The sequence below is a fragment of the Gopherus flavomarginatus genome, chromosome 5 (assembly GCF_025201925.1).
Source record: "Gopherus flavomarginatus isolate rGopFla2 chromosome 5, rGopFla2.mat.asm, whole genome shotgun sequence".
Lineage (NCBI taxonomy): Eukaryota > Metazoa > Chordata > Testudines > Testudinidae > Gopherus > Gopherus flavomarginatus.
In genome coordinates, this window is record NC_066621.1 from 7,335,831 (window position 1) to 7,356,546 (window position 20,716).

At 48.2% G+C, this 20,716-nt stretch overlaps 1 protein-coding gene across 1 annotated transcript; it reads right to left on the reverse strand.

The window, feature by feature from the left end:
• Window positions 1-12,980: 12,980 nt before the first annotated feature.
• LOC127051400 (mas-related G-protein coupled receptor member H-like) lies at window positions 12,981-20,716 on the reverse strand (the record flags this gene model as incomplete). Its single annotated transcript, XM_050953663.1, has 1 exon — window positions 12,981-20,716. A coding segment is annotated over one exon (558 nt), but the record flags the coding sequence as incomplete, so codon positions are not given.

The window sequence follows — 20,716 nt, forward strand, 5'->3', positions numbered from 1 at the left end:
TTTTTTTAAGCACAAATTACATTAAATTTTGAAACGTTAAGGTTGTTTCCAAAGGTGAACCTGAAACTTTCAGTTTTGAAAATGACCGGGTGATGTTTAGACACCTTCAAAACTTTTTTCTCAACAGTTTTTTGAGTTGGGAAATGTGTCAACACCGACTGTTCTGCGAACAGTTTTGGTGTCAATGAATTGGCAGTTTTAGCCAAAAATATTTTTTAAAAAAATCCTTGAAAAATTCCCCACTATCTCTACTTGACTCTGAACTCCTGGGGACAAGGAGTGCCTAGACAATGGGGCCCTGATTTCAACCTCTGCAATCCCTGCTTTATTAGAACTTAATAATCATCACAGAATCATAGAAATGTACAGTGGAAAGGATCTTGAAGAGGTCAACGAGTTCATAGCAGGAGCTGCGGCTTGTGGGTGTTAGAAGGAAGTTGCAGTCTGCAGCGGAAAGTAAATCTGTGTTGTATCTTTGACTAGCAGAAACGGGCACCATAAATTACTTCTCTGGAGATAACCTGTGGCTTTGCTGCGGCTTCAAACGGGACACAAAGGGTTTAGTCTGTTTAGCTTAACAGAGAGGTTAAGGGTGACTTGATCAGTGTGTAAGTACTTGTACGACATCTGCGTGCCATACGTTGCATCAACTGCCAGGATAAAGTTCCCAGTGACGAGGTTCTGGAATGCAGTCACTGCAGGGTTGAAGCCATGCTCGTTGGGTCAGTTGCGCTGGGCTGGTCACGCGTTGAGGATAGATGATGCCGGAATGCCAAAGCAGTTGCTGTATGGCAAATTGAGGAGATAACCGCACACAAGGGAGGCCAGAAGAAACCCTTCAGGGACATGCAGAAGCATAACTTGATGCAGTGCGAGATTGATATTGACAACTGGAATAGTCACAGCAGCTAGATGGTGCTGGCAAACAGCAGTCAATGATGGGGCTACTCGGTTCAAGGTTAACCCCTGAACGGCTCTTGAGGTACAGAGGCTGAGTCGTAAGCAGCAGCAGATTCAGCAGGCACAGTCTGTAATCCCATCCTCGATAGCGAAGTACATACGCACTCAATGCAGCAAGGACTACCACTCACGTGTTGGCCTTTGTAGCCAGCATCATACTCACGCTGTCATCTTCGGTCATTAAGGGCAATATGGGGAACCAATATTTAATAGCGGGTTCTTCAGGCTAGCAGGAAAAGGTAGAATGTGACCCAGTAGCTGGAAGTTGAAGCTAGACAAACTCCGACTAGAAATGAGGCGTAACTTTTTAATGTTGAGGGCAATTAACCACTGGAGCAACTTAACAAGGGGCATGATGGATTCTTCATCACTGGCCATTTTAAAATCAAAATTGGATGTTTTCCTACAAGCTCGGCTCTAGGAATGAGTTGGGGGCAGTTCTCTGACCTGAGTTACACTGGAGGTCAGCCTAGCTGATCACAGCTTGGAATCTAGGATCTGCACATGTGTATTAAGCAGGAGGAGCCGCTTTGAAGGGCATCTCTTGGAGAGGTGTCTGCGTATAGAAGATTCCAGCTGTGTTGAGCATTGGATTTTCACGGTTCGGTGTGTCGAATCCAGTGCCATTCAGGTTTTGTTGGCCTGTTTACCTGCTTATATTACTGGGAGAGCGGCTCACAATTTTTTTTTTCTCTTTGATGGCTGTTTCAGCCAAGTCCATCTTGGGGAGTCCTGGGCCAGATGCTTAGGACTCGCCCTCTTCCAGTTCCCCATCGAGACTGCCCAGCTACCAGCGATCTTACCTACCACACCACTGGTGTTGCTTCTCCTTATCTTTGTCTCGCTTCTTGGGCAAAGGGTCACCTGGTTGTGTCCCCGCTCCTGGGTCTCAGGTTACGAAGGGCAGTGGCCATAGCATTCATGCAGGCAGCTGGAGCAGCCACACCTGCTCCAGAGGTCTTAGCCAAAGTTGCACACCCCTAGTCCCACCACCAAGGCATTGGTGCAGCACACAGGGAAACTGAGGCACACATGGTCTTCATGCAAAACAGTAAAACTCACATAGCCTCAACAGTGAGATTCACATAGGCTCACATACAACATAATGAGGGAACATCCTCACTTTGTCACACAGGGTCATAGAGTTTAAGGCCAGAAGGGGCCTCTGGCTCATCTAACCTGACTAACTGTATATCACAGGCCACCAACACCCCCAGCATCCCCCACTAAACCCAACAGCTGGGCCTTCTGCAGCCAGCACCTCAGCAGAAGGCTGGTAAAGAGGGCTTAGCTCCAGGCCTGAGCTCTCTATGGCACTGTTCCTCAATGGTATGGGCCAGACTGGGCTGGGCCTCTGAACTGGCCTTCCCTCTGCCATCCATGCTGGTCCCTAGCACAGGGGATGGGGAGAGATGGCTCCTGTGCTCTGGCATCTGGATACAGTGAGCCAGACCCCTTCACGTAACACAAGAAGCAGGGTCACTCAATGAAATTAATAGGCAGCAGGTTTAAAACAAACAAAAGGAAGCACTTCACTCACTGCACAATCAACCTGCAGAACTCCTTGCCGGGGGATGATGTAAAGGCTAGACTGGGTTAAAAAAAGAACTAGTTAAGTTCATAGAATATTGGTCCATCAATAGCTATTAGCCAAGATGGGCAGCGACACAACCCCATGCTCTGGGTGTCCCTAAACCTCTGACTGCCAGAAGCTGGGACTAGATGACAAGGTGGATCACTCACTAATTGCCCTGTTCTGCTTATTCCGTCTTTGAAGCAGCTGACACTGTCAGATGACAGGGCACAGGGCTAGATGGACCATTGATCTGACCTAGTCTGGCCATTCTTATGGGAGATGTGTGGGTTTGCTTTCAGATGGGTGCCAGATGGTTCTCTAGAAAGCACGGTCCAGGTTGGGAGCTCCTGCTGCAGTGAACTCAAACCACCAGAAATGTGTCTATCCTGGGAAAAGGTGTCTACTTACAGGCCTGGGAGCTGTGTGCTTGAGATGGCCGAGCTCAGTCTGGCCTGCAACTTTTGAGTCACTGAGCGTGTGGACTCACTTAGACTTTAAGGCCAGAAGGGACCATCATGATCATCTAGTCTGACCTCCTGCCAGTCGGAGACTACAGAGCCTCACCCACTCACTCCTGTAATAGGCCCAGAACCTCTGGTTGAGTCACTGAAGTCCTTAAATCAGGGTCTAAGGGCTTCAAATTACAGAGATGCCACCGTTTAGTTCAGTGGTGTCTAACTTTTCCGGCAGTGCCCTGCCCTTACCAGCAATGGAATCCGTCTGTATGCCCCCTACACTGCTGCACACCCAAGGCTTCCGCAGCGGAGGAGCTGCTGCTACAGGCAGAGTGGGCCCAGGGGTGGAGAGGGAATGAGGGCACAGCTGGTCTGGGGGCAGAGCAGAGGCTGCAGCGGGGCTGTGTCGGGGGTGTGCGACATTCCCCGGATGTTATCTGGCCTGGTGATCTGCTAGGTCACTCCAATCCTTGACTCTGGGAGCCAGCCTCACCCTGCTCTGCTGTGAGAACCCCCACTCCTGGGTTGTTCACGCACAGTCTCCGGCATGTAAGCCACTCCCAGCTACGTGAGTGAGTATTTTGACCAGTCGCTTCTTGGATTGTGCAACTGAATGACACTAGCCAATATCTCTGGTCCCAGACACACCCCTAGGCATCTCCATCTTGCAGTGTCCAGTTCTGCCTGCTGGATGCTGCAAGCTTATGAGTTTGTCAATTTAACAAAGAAACACACTCTAGAGTCCAACAGATCCTTTGTTGCTGCCTAGGCCAGTGTCCTTTGTTCCTGTGAGACTGGGCTGGGTTTGCCTCATACATGCCCTGATAAGGTGTGAACTGCCCATCTGCTATTGGTGAGGTTTGCCTGGGCCTCTGCTCCTGGAGAGTTTTTGCCTGGGCGTGCTTTAAGCCATGAGGACACATTTTCAGCCTCATAACTATATACATGAAATTACAACCTATAACATTACTATAACAACAACGCTCAGTGCATCATGAGTCTTCTGAAGACACCCAACATGACAAACTTTGCCTTGGATACCACACAATCGTATTATAAGGATGAACATGGGGCTGCAGGGTGTTCCCCATGGGGGATGGCCTGAGCTCTGCTGCACTTCCTTCCTGAATGTTCCTCTGCAACCCCTTGGGGGGCACACCCCCACAGTTTGGGGACCACTGCTGTAGTTCAAGTCAGTAAGTGACCCGTGCCCCATGCTGCAGAGGAAGGCAAAAACCCTCAGGATCTTTGCCACACTGACCCAGAGGAAAATTCATTCTCAACCCCAGATATAGCGATTGGTTAGACCCTGAGCATGTGGGCAAGACCCACCAGCCAGACTACTGGAACAGAATTCTCTGTCGTTAACTCAGAGCTCTCCCTGTCTACGTCCTATCACCCACCACTGGAGATATTTGCTGCTGGCAGTTGCAGATCAGCTGCCTGCAATGGCATGTAGTCTCATCATACCATCCTTTCGTAGACATATCAAGCTCAGTCGTGAAGCCAGTTAAGTTTTTTTGCCCCCACTGCTTCCCTTGAAAGGTTGTTCCAGAACTTCTCTTCTCAGTTGGCTAAAAACCTTCCTCTAATTTCAAGCCTAAACTAGTTGATGGCCAGTTTATAGCCATTAGTTCTTGTGTCAACATTGGTGCTTAACTTAAATAACTCCTCTCCCTCCCTGCATTTATCCCTCTGATGTATTTATAGAGAACAATCATATCTCCCCTCAGCCTTCCTTTAGTTAGGCAGATTAAGCCAAGCTCCTTGTGTCTCCTCTGGTAAGGTAGGGTGGCCTTCCTCTGATGTCCTTCCCAGTTGCCCTTCTTTGCACTTGTTCCAGTTTGAATTCGGCTTTCTTAAATGAGCAACTCAGAGTGATTGAAACAGGTCCCTTAGCTTGCACAAAGCATTACGGGCTGCAAGGGACAATTCTCCTAGTCACCTAGCGTCACTAAATCAAAGCCCTTGTGCCTGGTCCCATCTCTCGGCTTTTGGCACCATCATGTGGCGGTTTGCAGTATTTCATGAGACTCTGGCTGACAGTGCTCCAGCAGAAGGTGACAGACACCCAGCAGAAGGCAGCGACAGGAGAAGCCGCCCCCAGGGAAACTGTTTTCCTACTGCAGGCTGGCTTAGGTTCTCCCCTCCCTGCAGCTCTGGGCGGAGCCAGTGGCTGTGCTTAAGCTCTCCCAAGGCTGGAGCTGACCAAATCAAGGTGTAACCTTGACTGGCTACTGGTTTCCCACGCTCCCTGGGTGGGGAAGCTCAGCAGGAGATTCAGCAGGCCAACCCTCCAGGCCAGGTAAACACTACAATGTCTTGGTACCCTCCCGGCAGTGTTGCTGATGCTGAAGTCGAAGCTGCTGCTGGGCCTGCAGTCCGTGAGTTGAAATAGACACTCTGCCACCAGCGCAGAGTGCCTGATCAGCATTGCAGAGATGGCTGCGGCATGGATGTACCAGATATTAATTTAACCCAGTGTTAATTTAACCATCGGAATTGAGATGCAGGAGAGGGCAGTGGGCTCTGCAAGGTGGATGTTCCAGATGCTAAATGAGCAGCGAGGCGGATTGTATTTAGTGCTCGGGGAGGTGGCAGCAACCTCGGTTAGGTTCTGAGCGTGACAGTACCTCCCGTAAGGTTTTATGGAAATATGCTTAGAATGTGTTTTATGCTACACATGCCATGTAACATATCCATAAAGGTTATGAGCTGCTGAATGTATTAGTCCTATTTGCATGCATGGATCATTTTTTTATTCAAAGTTATGAATGTTGGTTGTGTACTGGCTTGATTTCTAAATAACCTCAGTAGAGCATTTGGTCAGTTCCTGGAGAAAGGAATGTTGATGTTAAGTACCCGTCATGGAATCCCTGGGCGATGCTCTGGAGCTGCTCCTCACAAAGCCAGTCAGGACTTTGGGGAGCCTCTTCCCCCTTGGAGCAGACTGTCTTCAGGGTAAGAAGCTCACACGGCTTCACCTCCTGGGTCTCTCCTTGGAGCATTCAGCATATGCCCCTCCTTGCTCTTCCTACAGTGCCCAGGCAGGGTCCTGGGGAAGCCAGAGGGTCCTGCACCCACCCCCACTTCGCCACAGTACCTAATCAAGAAACACTTAAAGGACAATGGAACTTAGAATGCTCCAATCCACATAAGAAGTCTACTTGAGGATGTTCAAGGTAGCATGTAAACAATGGCTGCTACCTGTAAAAACTGTGAGTCATGCATGGACATGTGACTTGCCCAGGTGACTCCTAAACTCCATCTTGGAGCTGGACTTTGCATAGGAGTGAGAAGGGGGGTCTCCACCCACAAGAGCAAGTCTATTTAAACCCCAAGAGACCCCTCCATTTTGTCTTCAGCTGGCTAAAGAGAGAGCCTTTCCACCCCACCCCACCCCACCATACTGAAAGAAACTGGAACAAAGGACTGTGTGCAAGGAATGTGAGTGATTGCTGGACCCAGGCTAAAAGGAGATTAGTCTGTAGAAGGGAGCATTCTGGAACTGGTGAGATTATCTGTATTCAGTTTGATTAGACATAGATTTGTGCATTTTATTGTATTTTGCTCGGTGACTTACTTTGTTCTCTCTGTTACTACTTGGAACCACTTAAATCCTATTTTCTGTATGTAATAAAATCCATTTTTACTTATTAGTTAACTCAGAGTATGTATTAATACCTGGGGGAGCAGACAGCTGTGCATATCTCTCTATCAGTGTTATGGAGGGCGAACAATTTGAGTTTACCCTGCATAAGCTTTCTATATGGTAAAAAAAAATTATTTGGGTTTAGACCTCACTAGGAGTTGGGTATCTGAGTGTTAAAGACAGGCACACTTTTGATAGCTGCTTTCAGGTAACCCTGCAGCTTTGGGGCAAGTAATTCAGACCCTGGGTCTTTGCTGGAGCAGAGGGAGTGTCTGGCTCATCAAGACAGGGTGCTGGAGTCCTGAGCTGGCAGGAAAGGCAGGAGTAGAAGTAGTCTTGGCACATCGGGTGGCAGCTCCAAGAGGGTTTCTGTGATCCAACCCGTCACACTGAGTCACTGCAGCCTTTTACCAAGCACGGACGTGATGCTTTCCCCTTTGCAGCCCTTCTGTGGAAAACAAACAGTGCGCTCAAAGCACTTGCCTGGCTTGGAAAGGGAGGCCTTTCCGCTTCCTCCAAAGACAGATGAAAGAGTCAAAGTTAGCTCCCCACAGTGCCACTGGGATCTCCTCTTTACAAGGCAGCTTAGCCACGGTGCCAAATTCTGGGGGCTTGTTCCTGGCAACTATTTTTGCTCACCAGAGACAATACAAACAAAAAGCTGAAGAGCATTTCTCCATTTCCTGCACGGAGCTCTGTGCAGGGCAAGGTGCAGGCCTGTGGAAAGGGCTGCTGGCAAAGGCTCTGGTATTGACAGCCATGACTGTGTAGCATTTCATACTCTGCCATGCAAAGTGCAGCCATCTCCGTTTGAATCCGGGTCACGGCAACTTTCCTCTGTGTCCAGGCTTTGGCAAAAGGCCTTAAATAAGTAGTTAACAGAAGCTAATTAAAAAAAAATGTTTTTCTGGGGAAAAGGCCAGATTGTAAGGACACAGCGTAATTAGAGCAAATGGGTAAAACAGCTGTAACCCTTCTGCCAGTTGGAGTTGGCAGCAACAAGGGCTGGGTTCAGTATCTAGGGGTTTCTTGTCAACAATGCAACAAAGAACTGGCTCGAGCCCCCCGGGCACCTCTAGGGGGCAACACTTCCCCTCTTGCAAGCACAGAGTCTGTAGCAAAGAAACTTTTAATAAAAGGAGGGAAGTAATCCAGCCTCAGTTTGGGAAAATGCCACAAGCAGGATCCATAAACATAAACCATGAGCAAAAGCTGCACCCCAGAGAATGCTGGGCAGTGTCCTTTCCTCTGAGGTTCTTAAGTCCAGCAACTGAAAGTTCCTTTACCTTGCCCCTCCCTCTTCCACACCCCACTCATAAGTGTTGTCCTTGGTCAGTGTAGACCCAGAGTTCAGAGGTGCATGGGCAGAGTTCACCTCTCACTGTGCTGGGGACAGGGACAAGGAGGCTTCTCTCCATCAGCCACCTGCCGCTCCACTAGCCACCTACTCCTCTCTGCTGGGATGCCTTCGGTCCCATCACTTAACATAGCTTTCAGTAACTTGAGCTGGTTGTGGGGGAATCTCATTGCTAATTGTAGATGAGCGGACTCACCCCTGCAGCGCCTCCTGCTGGTCTCTCAGGGAATTAGCTTGATTTCCAGCCTCTGGCATGCCCTCTGCAGGCCAGTGATCCACCTATTCTCTGGTCCCCATGTCCCTCCCTGGACCCCGGTGCCCCTTTAGCTGGGGTGCTGCCTCTTGGCAGTACCTTTTTCTCTCAGGGTCTCCCCTCCCCAGAGAACCCCCAACCACTATCCCTTCCCCACCTCACCTCAGTATCAGGCTACTGCCAGTCATCATCTAGCCCCCGCGCCTTGGGGCAGGCTGCAGCATCACTGGCAAGGCTGGGTTTGGACCTGCTGCCTTGGCCTACCCCTGGGCTGCCCTCTTCAACCCCCAGTACCTGTTGGTCTTATGCTAGGCCACAGCCTGGGGCTTTCCAGGCTGGAGCTCCCCAGCCCCTCTGCCTTTTCCCAGCCCTGCCCACTCAGGTACCCGGTCTCTAGCCCCCTGCAGCCAGGCTCACCTCCCTCTACAGCTAGAGAGAGACTGTCTGGGCCTCCGGCTCACTGCCTTTTATAGGGGCCAGCTGGGCATGATTGGGGCATGGCCTCAACTGCAGCCACTTCCCCCAATCAGCCCGGGCTTTTAGAGCTGCAGCCCTCTGCAGGGCTGCTTTTAAACCCCTCAGGGCAGGAGCAGGTAACCACTCTGCTACACTAATGCACAGTGGCACTCTCTGGCATCAGAGACACTGTCCCAAAGTAGGTCTAAGGCATAGACTCTATTATCAGTGATTTCAGCTCTATAGCACATACAAGACTTTCAATTGATTCTTAATCAGTTCTGTTATTACACAGTGCAGAGAGAAAGGGTCAGATGGTATCTCAGACTAGTCAGAACAGCTCCCATCACCAGGCACAAATATCTGTCTCCACCCTCTCTCAGCTCACTGGATTTTGGTACTCATGTCTCCCCCTTAGTGAGTGCAGTTTAGTTGAGGGAGAGTCCCTCAGTCAGGGCATGCCAAGTACAGTTCTGCTGCCCTTGATTCCCATAACAAGGATAACAGCTCTTAGTGCCCCTGCCCCAATAACAGAGACTTGTGATCCATGACCAGCCAACAGTGATCACTTGGGCAAAGCAGCCTCATCATCATGCTTTGCGCCTAGCTAGGATGGGTGTGCCCATGCAAACAAGATCAGTGCCTGAAGTTCTCTTCCCCAGCTCATCACTAGATGTCCTGGGAGAGCTCATTGAGACTCTCTCACATAGCAACATGCCCAAGCACAAGATTTAACAGTGACAATGGGTCAACAGTAACAAGGCAGCTTGTGAATCTTTGGGAAGACACTAACTAACTGGGGAGGGAGAGCTTGTTCACTCCGGTAGGACTCAAAGAAGAGTCAAAAGGGGAACAGGATCCAAGAGAGGAATTAAAACAGCAAGGGGAAGGTTACGGTATAAGTAACTTGAATATCCCTCTCGCTTACAGTCTGCTTGGAATGAAGGGAAGGCTGGGAGATTATCAGACAAGGTTCAGCCTGTATGAGGGAGAGAGGTTAGGCAGGTCGGGGCAGGCTGTGAATCTTAAAAGCGTTTATCGGGTAGCCCAGGAACAGGGAATTGCGCCAAAAGGGGCATTTGGCAGATCACTCAGAATGCAGAAAGGAGGATGAAGAATTAAAAGAACAGGCTCGGGTTTTGCAGGGACAGGTAGCAGCTGCCGCTCTGCTTCCAGAGCTGGGATAAAATCCCACAAAAGCAGCGGGTTCCAAACTGTGGGTCACACCATCAGCAGGTGGGTTGCGGCAATCCCTAGTATGCAGAGGATGCTTTTGCTCCTCATATTGTGACCTTGTATGTATGGGATGTGTGAGTCGTGATGCATGGAAGATGCCATATTGCTCTGCAAAATGGCATCCTCTGCACAGCGTGACCATGCATGCACCGTACGTACAAGGTCACATTGTGCGGAGGACTCCATATTGCTCTGAAAAATGGTGTCCTCCATGCTGTCTGGGGTACTAGGAGGAAATCACTCATTACAATGGAGTTGCACCAGCAAAAAGGTTAGGAACAGCTGCACTAAATCCCACTCCCCTCCCAGAGCTGATAATACACAGGAAGACAAATATTTATCTTTATGTGTGATTCCAGTTTTTCAGTCATTCCCCATCCAATCTTCCCCTCTCCTTTTTTCCCTGCTCTTTTCTCTTGCACTCCTCCATTGCTCAATGCCTGTGTTGTGGAGTAATGGCCTCTTCAACCTTAGTGCAGGTTTCCCCCAGGAAAGGGAAGGCTGTGGAGGAAAAGCTTCAAGGAAGAGGAGCTCAGACTCTCATCATTAGGAGCCAACTCCTATAAGGCCCAGGTCCCCCACTAAATCCACAGTGTCAGAAGCCTTGACTTCTGGGCTTGGTACAGGCAAAGGCTCCCCAAGTACCAGCGGTGCTGGAAAGTCCTGGAGCTCTAAAGAAAAAAATGGCACTGACAGGCCCCCAGTACTGTTTATGAAGGACAAGGAGGGCAGAGATAAGCACTACTCCAGGCTAGTCTCATCTGGCACAGTTCCATCATTGATACCTCCTCACTCAGCACCCTTGGTACCGAGCAAATGAAGGCGCCAGACATTATCGGCCGCTCCATTGGTACGCTCCCAATTGACGGTACTGTGGTAACCACGTAGGTACTGATCTCCTACTCGGTACCTCAGGAATTCAGGTATTCTAAGGACTTGTAAGTGATGGAGGATCCGAAGTCTCACTGCCCATGGGTACTGAGTATCTCGCAGTATGGAGACTCCTAGCTCTAGATTACCATCACTCTCTGATACTGCAGGACTCTCCACCCTTTTCTTCTGGTGCCCCCCTGGTGGAGGATATCGAGGAGGATGAAGGAGACCTCCAGTCTCGGACAGGTTTCTCCTACTCAGCCATATAGGAACCTGTTCTTTGACACTCACAGGAAAGAGTCTCCTGCATGACAAGGGTGGTGAAACCAACCTTAGATGCCACCCCCTCTCCCCTATGGGCCTCCCAAAGTCTATATTGGGATCCTGGAGCTGTGCATTGACCACAGTTTACTAGATCACTGACTGTCACATTGGGAGGCTAGAGTTGTCCAATCTGCTTCTCCCCAACCAGCCTCAAACATGAGGAAATATTAGAGGAACAGGAGTCTAGGGCGGATAAGGAGGCCACCCCTCAAACTCCTATTTTATCCTCATCTGCAGATTAGGCAGTTATGGCAGTTAGGCTTCCACCACCATTCATGACCAACAATTTCTGGCAATTCCAGGACCTTATAAAGAGGGTAGTTGACACACTTCAGACACCACTCAAAGTGGTCAAGGACTTGCAGTGCAAGCTGCTGGACATCTTACAGTCAGCAACACTCACCAGGGTTACATTACCCATTCATGAGGTGCTGCTGGACCCAGCAGAGATCATGTGGCAAACACCCACTATTGTTCCATCAACTTGTAAACAGGTGGATAAAAATATTATGTTCCCCCCAAGAACTCTGAAATTCTGTTTTCTGCACCCTTACCTAACTCCCTGGTGGTGCATGTGGTAAATGAGTGGGGTAAGTAAACACCACTCCAAGTCTACTCTGAATGACAAGGACCAAAAGATACTAGCCTTTTTTGGAAGGAGGTCTTTTTCATCTATGACCCTGCAATTTCAGATTGTGAACTATCAGTCAATCATGATAAAATGTAGTTTCACAAATACATGTACAGTTTTATCGAACATCTTCTAGAGGAACATAAGGAACAATTTCAGACCATAATTTTAGAGTCATTTATGAGCCAGAACCTCTCTTTGTGTGTCCTGGGATGCTGTGGAAACTTCTGCAAGGTCCATCTCCATGGCAGTTGTTATGTGCAGGCTTCATGGGTCCAAATCTATGGGTTCCTGAGGGAGGTTCAGAACACAGTTGAGGACCTCCCTTTCGATGGTTGAAAGCTGTTAGGGCCCTGGGTTGGGAGCCAGTGAAGTAGGATGGGCTCAGGTGCCCCTACCCCTTGCTGCCAACCCCACCCCTGAGGTGGTGGCCTACTCACTAGGCTGGAAGGCCTGCACCTTACCTGTGGCTTGCCCCAGCCTGAAGGTAGTGAGCCCTCCATATTGTCTTGTTTGCTGTTGGCCCTAGCCAGGAGGCTTTGGGCTATAGACTGCTCCCTGCTGTGCCCCCGGAGGATCTGAGAGACTGTCCAGGTCATCAGCCCAGCCAGGAGGCCTGGACTAAAGACTATTTATTACGTGGCCTCACCCTGAGGGGCAGAACCCCAGACTGTGGTCACTGCCTGCCTTAGCCAGGAGGCTAAACCGAAGACTGTTTCTGATTCTGTCCCACTCAAAGGGCCTGAGCTATAGACCGTTACTTGTTGTCTGTCTAGCCAGGAGTCTAGGCCAAAGACTCACAAGCCCCTATGACTTGGCTGTTTGATGGAGTGAGGCAGAGCCTGATGGGGAGGGACGGCCACGGACCACTACATTGCCCAATAGAAATTCTACTTGTCCAATGAAAATTCCTCCTTTCTCCACGTACCTGATGCAACCATATGATACCTGTAGCCATCACCTTCTGGCTTCTCCCATCACCTATACAATATTTCATCCTTCACCTCCAAATCAGAAAGCTTTTACAGTGGTATAGCGAGGCTCCACTACATTTCAGGGTGGCTCTATTTGCAAATTGATTTTTCAGTCACACATTATTCTGACATCAAGGTCCTTTCTTTGCGAAGTTTCTAGTTGCTTTGGCGTCCATTTCTGCAACCCCACTTCCATTATTCCAGTTTTTGTGGAAAATTGACCACACAGTTGATTTTAGATCAGATAGCCTGAGGCTCCTTTATTTTGATACAAGCATATATGCAGGGAGAGACAGCATGACCTCATGCAAGAGGTAAACTGCTCTGCTTTTTACAAATTTTACCTTGCTTATAAAGGTTAAAACCGCAAAACGTAGCATGCTGGTTACACATGTTATTTGCCTTATTTGGAATATAATGCTGATAACAAGCAAGCTGACCAATTAATTTTCCATCTATGGCTTTTCCTGTTATTGTCTTTGCCAGTCAAGTCTGCGGTTTGACTGTTCTACCATCTTTTCTGTAGTCCCGACAGCAATCTTAGCTGTTGTAACTTAACAGATCTCCTGGTTTCCCTTTATCCAATTCCAGTTCCTCTTTCTGGCGCCCTGACCACATCTTTCTACCCTTTGTTCTGTTTTGGGAACTTTCCACTGTGACTCCTTTTACCTCTAGACACACAGAAGCAACTTTCCTTCATTCTTTCACCACTCTGTCCCGCTCCTCTCTTCCCCTTATACACACAAAGCATCATATTTAGTACATTTAATGGACACCCTATAGGCTACGCAAAAAGCATTATTTTAAATTTGATACATATTCTGGAGTACTTGAATTTGCCATTGAAAATCAGAAATTTTCTGTACTTCTAGTAAAAACTGCAAGCAAATTCTGGAACCAGTCAGGTACTAGGGTAGTCCAATTAAAGGGTATCTGAGGCTGAAGGGCTGATTGCAAATTTTTTTTGGTAGGCCAAAAAAAGATATGACTGCCTGCAGCAGTGGTGAGGTGAAAATGCATGTCTTGTAATATGGTGGCCTCTACAAGTACACAACTGTCATTAGCTTAAAGAAGCAGGTGTCCTGTCAGGGTAGTTTCTTGTCCTATACCCTTCCAACAAAAGCTGTCATTAACTGTGACAACTTCTCCTGGCTTCAGTTTACGTACACACTGAAGCTGTTGGGGTTATAATGGCAAGAAGGTCCACTGGTTTCCTAATCCTATCCAAATATCAGGTGTTATTTCCGGGGCGCAAATCAAAAACTGGTTAGGCCCATTGGGCGGTCTCACCTCTCGTATGTCCCGGTGGATTACCCAATCCCACATACATCCCCCCCAAGGACCCGGGAGAATTCAGTATGGGGGAGCCCACACTCCTTTCACTGGCCCATAGGCCTGGAAGGAGCACTGTGAGCACCAGCATTTTCACTCAGAAAATTTTCAAGTGTGTCTCCATGGTTATAAGTCGGATGGTACGCCCAAGGCATTTGTAAGGGCAGTGGGCCAGGCCTGGTGCTTAAGATCACTCCAAATGGCCATCAGCTGGTCATCCAGGTAATCCTGCATCTCAGAACAGGCCCGATCCCACTGCAATACCTCTCCAGCCTCAGCAGTACTAAAGATCAATTCTTTTAGTAAATCTTGGGTAAAGGCACTAAGAGTGAAGACAACATGCAATTCGTCCACACCAGCCCCGACACCGCTTACCTGTGCCCCAGAAAAAAGCCCTATGGCCTGTTCCAATTGGCTCAATTTTTCATCATGCTATTGATTTTTGTAAATATTCCAAACAGAGGCGGCACTATTTGTCCTGTTCCACAAGGAGCCGGCCAAGTCCCTCCTTTGGCGGGAGGATGCACCAAAGCCTGCTGCTGCACCAACCCAAGGGCAGCCCCTCGGGAGCAATTGGGGCAGGTAGCAGTGATCTGGAAGTGGGATAAGGGCAGGGTAAATTTGATAGTTCCCAGCATGGCATTAAGTATAGTCCATCTGAACCCCCCAGGGTTTCTTTTTCTAGAAGAACCATACCATAACTGTTGGTTATATACCCAGATAACTCTCTGGGAGGCCTCTGGGTTTGTCGTATGGGCGGGGAGTATTGTAACAGGGTACATGTTATATTGTTGGTCATGGGGATGGCCTCCAGGCAGGAAAATATTCCCGTGGCCAGGCAAGTCCTGTGGGTATATGTTTGGTTGTGTACTAGTGAGGCCACTGATTGGCTAAGATTTAGAAAAATATTACTTTTTCATCCCCACCCCAAGTTCATTAAGGAGGAGAGGTCAAGGAACATTAAAAGTTTCATTTTCAGGTAGTTTTGGCTAGCCTCCGCAAGCTATTCTTCGAGATTTCATAGTCTTAATTCACTTAGCTGTCCAGCAGTGAAGCCGCAAGGGAGAGGTTACTAGCACAATCACCTTGCTTGCTTGGAGGCTTTATTGTGTCCTCAGGTGGAGAGGTTGTTTTCTTAGCAAGAATCAAAGGCTCACTGGGTCTGTCAGCAGACAAAGGAGAGATTACCAGCTTTTTTACCTTGTCCTTCACTCCTGCTGTCCAGAAGGAGCAACAACACCAGAAGGAAAGATAGACCGATCATCAGTCGGAGAGTCAATACAGTGAGAAACATGGGCAGGTAGTCAATTCTTGGCACTTCACAGTGACGTTGGTAATCAACAGGATTTGATAAGGGTCTTTCAGCATGCGGCCAAGGTAGTTTCTCACTGGTGGACCTCCATATAGACCCAGTCTTCTGGTTTCAGCAAGCGGCAGAGCTACTGTATATAAAAAACCTAACACATTTCATTAGTTTCTGGCAATAATTAAGCATTGTGTTATTTATTAAATAAATGTCCATCTGAGCCAAAGCCAGCAGAGCACTGTCAGTAGTTGCATTGGGTGCCCTGGTAGAAATTTTATGAGGGCTGAATACGGTTTTTCAATTGGGAGTGGCCCTCAAAGGGCATTTCGTCATACTGGATCTGTGAAGCTGCACATAACTTGCTATACTTCGTCCAGTAAAATTAGGTTCACAATCACTGTTGCTACTCACAGGAATGCCAAAGTTTTACAATAGTTTTGGCATTTGCCTTTACAAGGAAATACATTACTAAAACTAACACATATTCATAGGAGCAGCATTTTGGCATGTTTATAAAGTCAATCTGAATATTTACAAAGGGTCCCCATGGAGTGTGGTGAGCTGCCGGTCTAGTCCGGATTGGTTTTCCACTGTTGTGTGCCAGACAAATAGGCAAGAATTACAGTATTGCTGAGCCATGACCGAAAACTTTGGGGCATACCAATGCCGTACCACTGATGCAATCATCCCTCCCTCCACGTGGGCCAAACCATGGGCCACGCAAGCGAGGTAAGGGAACAAAGCCTGGGGCGCAACCAGGCGACCTTCTGGAGCGTGCCACAAGGCATCCTCAGGGTGTAGAGAGCACCCATTCTGCCTCCAACTGTCTTTCTCCCCCTCAGATGCTGAGTCCTGCATAAGCGCCAGGTCACGAGGGGACGCAGATGGAGAAAGAGGTTGCAGCATACAAAGAGAAAAAATTTCAGAGGGAGCCGGGGACCTGGAAAGGGCCACTTGCCTGGCAGCAGCATCTGCCAGGGCATTTCCGCGCGTAACATCATCACAGGGCTTTTGATGGGCAGAACATTTAACAACAACAATTGCAGACAGAAGCTGAAGGAAGATAAAAGGGCATTAGCATAATGGCCATGACTAATGGGTGCTCCTCCAGAGGTAAGAAATCCTCTATATTTCTAGAGCTGCCCATAATCATGCACCATCTCGAAGGCACATCTGGAATCCATATAGATGGTAACAGACTTGCCCTCAGCTATGGAGCAGACCCTGGTAAGGGCGATCAGTTCAGCTACCTGGGCAGAGCTGGCCTTTGGAAGACAGTAGGCTTCCACCAGGCCGTGGGGGGCACAAACTGCATAGCCTGCTACAAGCTGGCCTGAGGGGTTCCTAAGACACGAGCCATCTACATAAAATATCAGCTCAGGGTTCTGAAGTGGAGTGTCCTGCAAATCAAGCCTGGGAGAAGACAGCTCAGCAGTTACTGTTAGACAGTCATGGGGTTTATCACCACCCCCCGCCCCGCAGGCAACAGAGAGGCTGGGTTAAGCACAGGACACCTAGTTAAGGTAATATTAGATACATTCAAAAGAAGCATCTTGTATTTAGTGAGCCTGGAGTTAGAGAGATGTTGGGTTTTCCCCTTAGTAAGGAGAGCAGTGACAGCATGGGGGACCGCAACAGTCAAGGGGCTACCCAGCACAAGGGTAGTGGAAGATTCCATGAGGGCCGTTGCAGCAGCCACAGACCTAAGGCAAGGAGGGAAGCCAGCAGCTACTGGGTCCAAAGAGGAACTAAAATATGCAACGAGTCTCTGCTTATTTCTGTGGGTTTGCATGAGGACCCCCAGGGCCATCCTCTCCTTTTCATGACAATAGAGAGTAAAGGGCTTCTTGTAATCAGGGAGGCCCAGTGCCGGTGCTCGGGCCAGAACATGCTTAACCTGAGTGAAAGCCTCATTAGCCTCCGATGTCCAAGGGATGGGGTCTGTGACCTTATCTAAGGTTAAGTCTTGCAATTACAACATTTAAACATTTGAATAAAATCATTCTTTACAAATATCCTTGCTGATTGCAGGCAAAATTGAGGAATTACTCAAATTTCTCCCCATATTTTCCTGTATTTCCTGACTCCTTTTACCTCTAGACACACAGAAGCAACTTTCCTTCATTCTTTCACCACTCTGTCCCCCTCCTCTCTTCCCCTTATACACAGAGACCAGCTGAACCAAAGTTCCACACAGCCTAGAAACAAGCTTATCCAAAGTTAGGCCTAAAAGCCTGGCCAAAGTTGTAAGCCCACCGTATTTTCCCTCACACAGTGGATGAACAGGGAACTTGCGCAATTCTGAAAATTATTGTATGAGAGGAGGCAACCATCTACTCCCTTGTACACACATCCCTGTGAGCTAACAATTGTTTGCTCTTCTGCTAAGGGAATGTTTGCATTTAGTTTCTCCAACAAGGCCATCTACACAAGGCATCTGCATTGCTATGCTTATGGCCAGGCTTGTGCATGAATGGGAAATCACAGCACTGCAGTTTTCCCAATCCCATGGCAAGCTGTTCATCAGGATTCCTGAATCTAAAGAGCCATTGCACGCAAGAATGGTCTGTCCCGACCAAAAATTCCTCCTATACAAATACTGATGAAAATATTCTCTAGATTTAACCACGGCAGGAGTTCCTTCCATGTGGTGCCCTCTCAGAAGAACTAGACTTTTGCTGAACAAAACTACCATCTTCTCAAATCCTTTGTGCTCGTGCCAATACTGCCCCCAAACCATAAGCAGTAGCATCTCTGTCAAATCTGAAAGAGGTGCAGTTGTCATTTAACTTTCACTTGCCTAACAGTGGCTCTCTGTCCCACCGCATCTCTGGGTGAGGCTCCCAGCCTTGTCGCCAGTTGTGGTATCTTTCACTCTTCACACCAGAAACAATAGGAAGTACCAACCCTGCCCAGTTCCTTTCCTTGAACTTTAGCCAAGTATGAGATAAATGGCTAAACATCTGTTGTGTGGGTAACTCTGTGGTGTCTTGGGCCCACAAGGGAGACAATGTTATCGATACCTTTGTACTCTGTTACAACATTACATAGGTGACTGTGGCCCAGCAGTTTCATTTCAAGTTACTGTTGGCACCTCTGATTAAAACACTTTTTATCCTTTGATTAAAGATATAGAGAAGGTGGCCAAAAGAGAGAAAACGGTTGAAATATAAACTTCAGCCATATGCCTGTGGAGTGGGACTGGGACTCCATATCTGTTTCCTTTCTTATAGCTAGGGCCCTACCAAATTCACTGTCAATTTTACGGTCACAAAATTTTAAAAAATCATGAATTTCATGGTTTCAGATACTTAAATTTGAAATTTCATGGTGGTGTAACTGTGGGGGTCCCAGTGCAAACGGAGGCTATGGGGGAGGTAACAAAGCGATTGTACTGGGCTCATGCTCTTGTCACCCTTGCTTCTGCGCTGTTGCTGGTGGTGGTGCTGCCTTCAGAGCTGGGTGGCCAGAGAGCAGCAGCTGCTGGCTGGGCGCTTTCTGTTGGGGAGGAGCAAGGCTGACCTTATGGGTGGGTGACATGGATGACCGCCCAGGGTACTGTGGTTGAAGGGGTGGTTCCGTGGTTCCCTCCCCCTCCAGCCATCCCAAGGTGCCTTTAACTCCCGAGTGCCGGGGCGCTGGTCTGGAGCCGAGGAGGGGCAGGGCTGGAGGTGCCCTGGCCGAGGGCTCCTACCTTATGCCAAGCTCCAGCTGCTGGGTTCTGGCCAGTGTGGTGAGGGATAGGACTTCCTCTTCCCTTGCAAGTGCCGCTCCCGTGTCAGACCCACCTTCAGGAACCTCCCACAGCTGCAGGGAGCTGTGAAAGCAGCACCACTGTCAGCAGCAGTACAGAAATAAGGGTGTCACGGTATGGTATTGCCACATTTACTTCTGCGCTGCTGTTTAATATGGCACTGCCTTCACAGATAGGCGTCCATCCAGCATCCACTGCTCTCCAGCTGCCCGGCTTTGAAGGCAATGCAGAAGTAAAGATGGTACTACTGCGTTCCCCCCTTCAACAACCTTGCAACTCCCCAGAACCGCCTTTTGGTTTGGGACTCCCAGTTTGAGAAATGCTCATCTCCCTCATGAAATCTGTATTGTATAGAGTAAAAGTACACAAAGGACCAGATTTCACCATCCGTGATGTGTTTTTCACAGCTGTGAATTTGGTAGGGCCCTATTTATAGCTATTGGGTGATCTCTAGCCATTGCATTTCCCTCACACACTGCTCTTTTATTTGAGTCCCGCTGGACTTATTTAAATTTTCTAATGATCATACTTAATACTGAATTGGGCAATGTGTATGCTGTTTAATTAGATAGTTATTTATATGTACTTCTTGCTTTAGAATAAATTTTGTTCTCTTTAGTTCTTATGCTTTGGGCAAATATAATAAAGTTGCCATTGATGTTAATGTCAATATGTTAGTTCCTCTCATGCCCACCCTGTCAAAATGCCTTTTTTCCCCCAATCCCTCTTTCTAGTAGATGGGTTTGTAGTCAGAAGCAGAAATCATTTACTGTCACCTTGCACACATATACATTCACTGGAGATATAACTTGGGAGATGTGTAAAATATATATGATGGGCCCAGAGACCATGCTGACAAGTTTTCCAAGACAGACCTAACATCATAACCAAGTGCCACACAGATATGGTATTTGGAAAATTAGAGAAAAATTAAACAAGTAGGAAGCTGCTAATTTTCATACTGATTAATAAAGCTCCACATCCACAATAAGGTCTCTGAGGCTGGGTGCTGTAATGATTTAATTGGCCACCTCCATTGAGTCTCTCCTGGTGGCCTCTCCATCTTCTCTGGAATCTGCATGCTCTTCAAAAACCCTCTGGAGTGCGACCTTAACAGAGCCCCTGAACCGCCACTTCCTGTAGCTCCCAACTAAAAAATATATAACTGGGTTAATGCTGCTGTTTACAGAGGCCAGTGCATTACATATCTCAAGGGAGATATGAAAATAATTATAATACAGGCCAAAGCGTTGGATACTGAAGGGAACAGCAAAGACGAGGAAGAAGAGGACGGTGAGCAAGATAACAACGTAGAGCCTTCCAGGCTGACGTTGTTGGGAGCTATGTCGGACCTTAATGAACAGGATCAGGTTGGACAGAACCATGACGGGAGCGAAAATCAGGAAATTCAGAACATACATGGCGATGTGTGACATCCGACAGTGTTCACTTACAACAAGAACACAAAAATAAGACATTAGTCCTGTTACCAGGCAGGAGAGAGCCCACAGCAGGGCACACACAAGGGCAGACAGGTGCTTGGGGCGGTGGCATTGGCACCAGATGGGGTAGAAGAC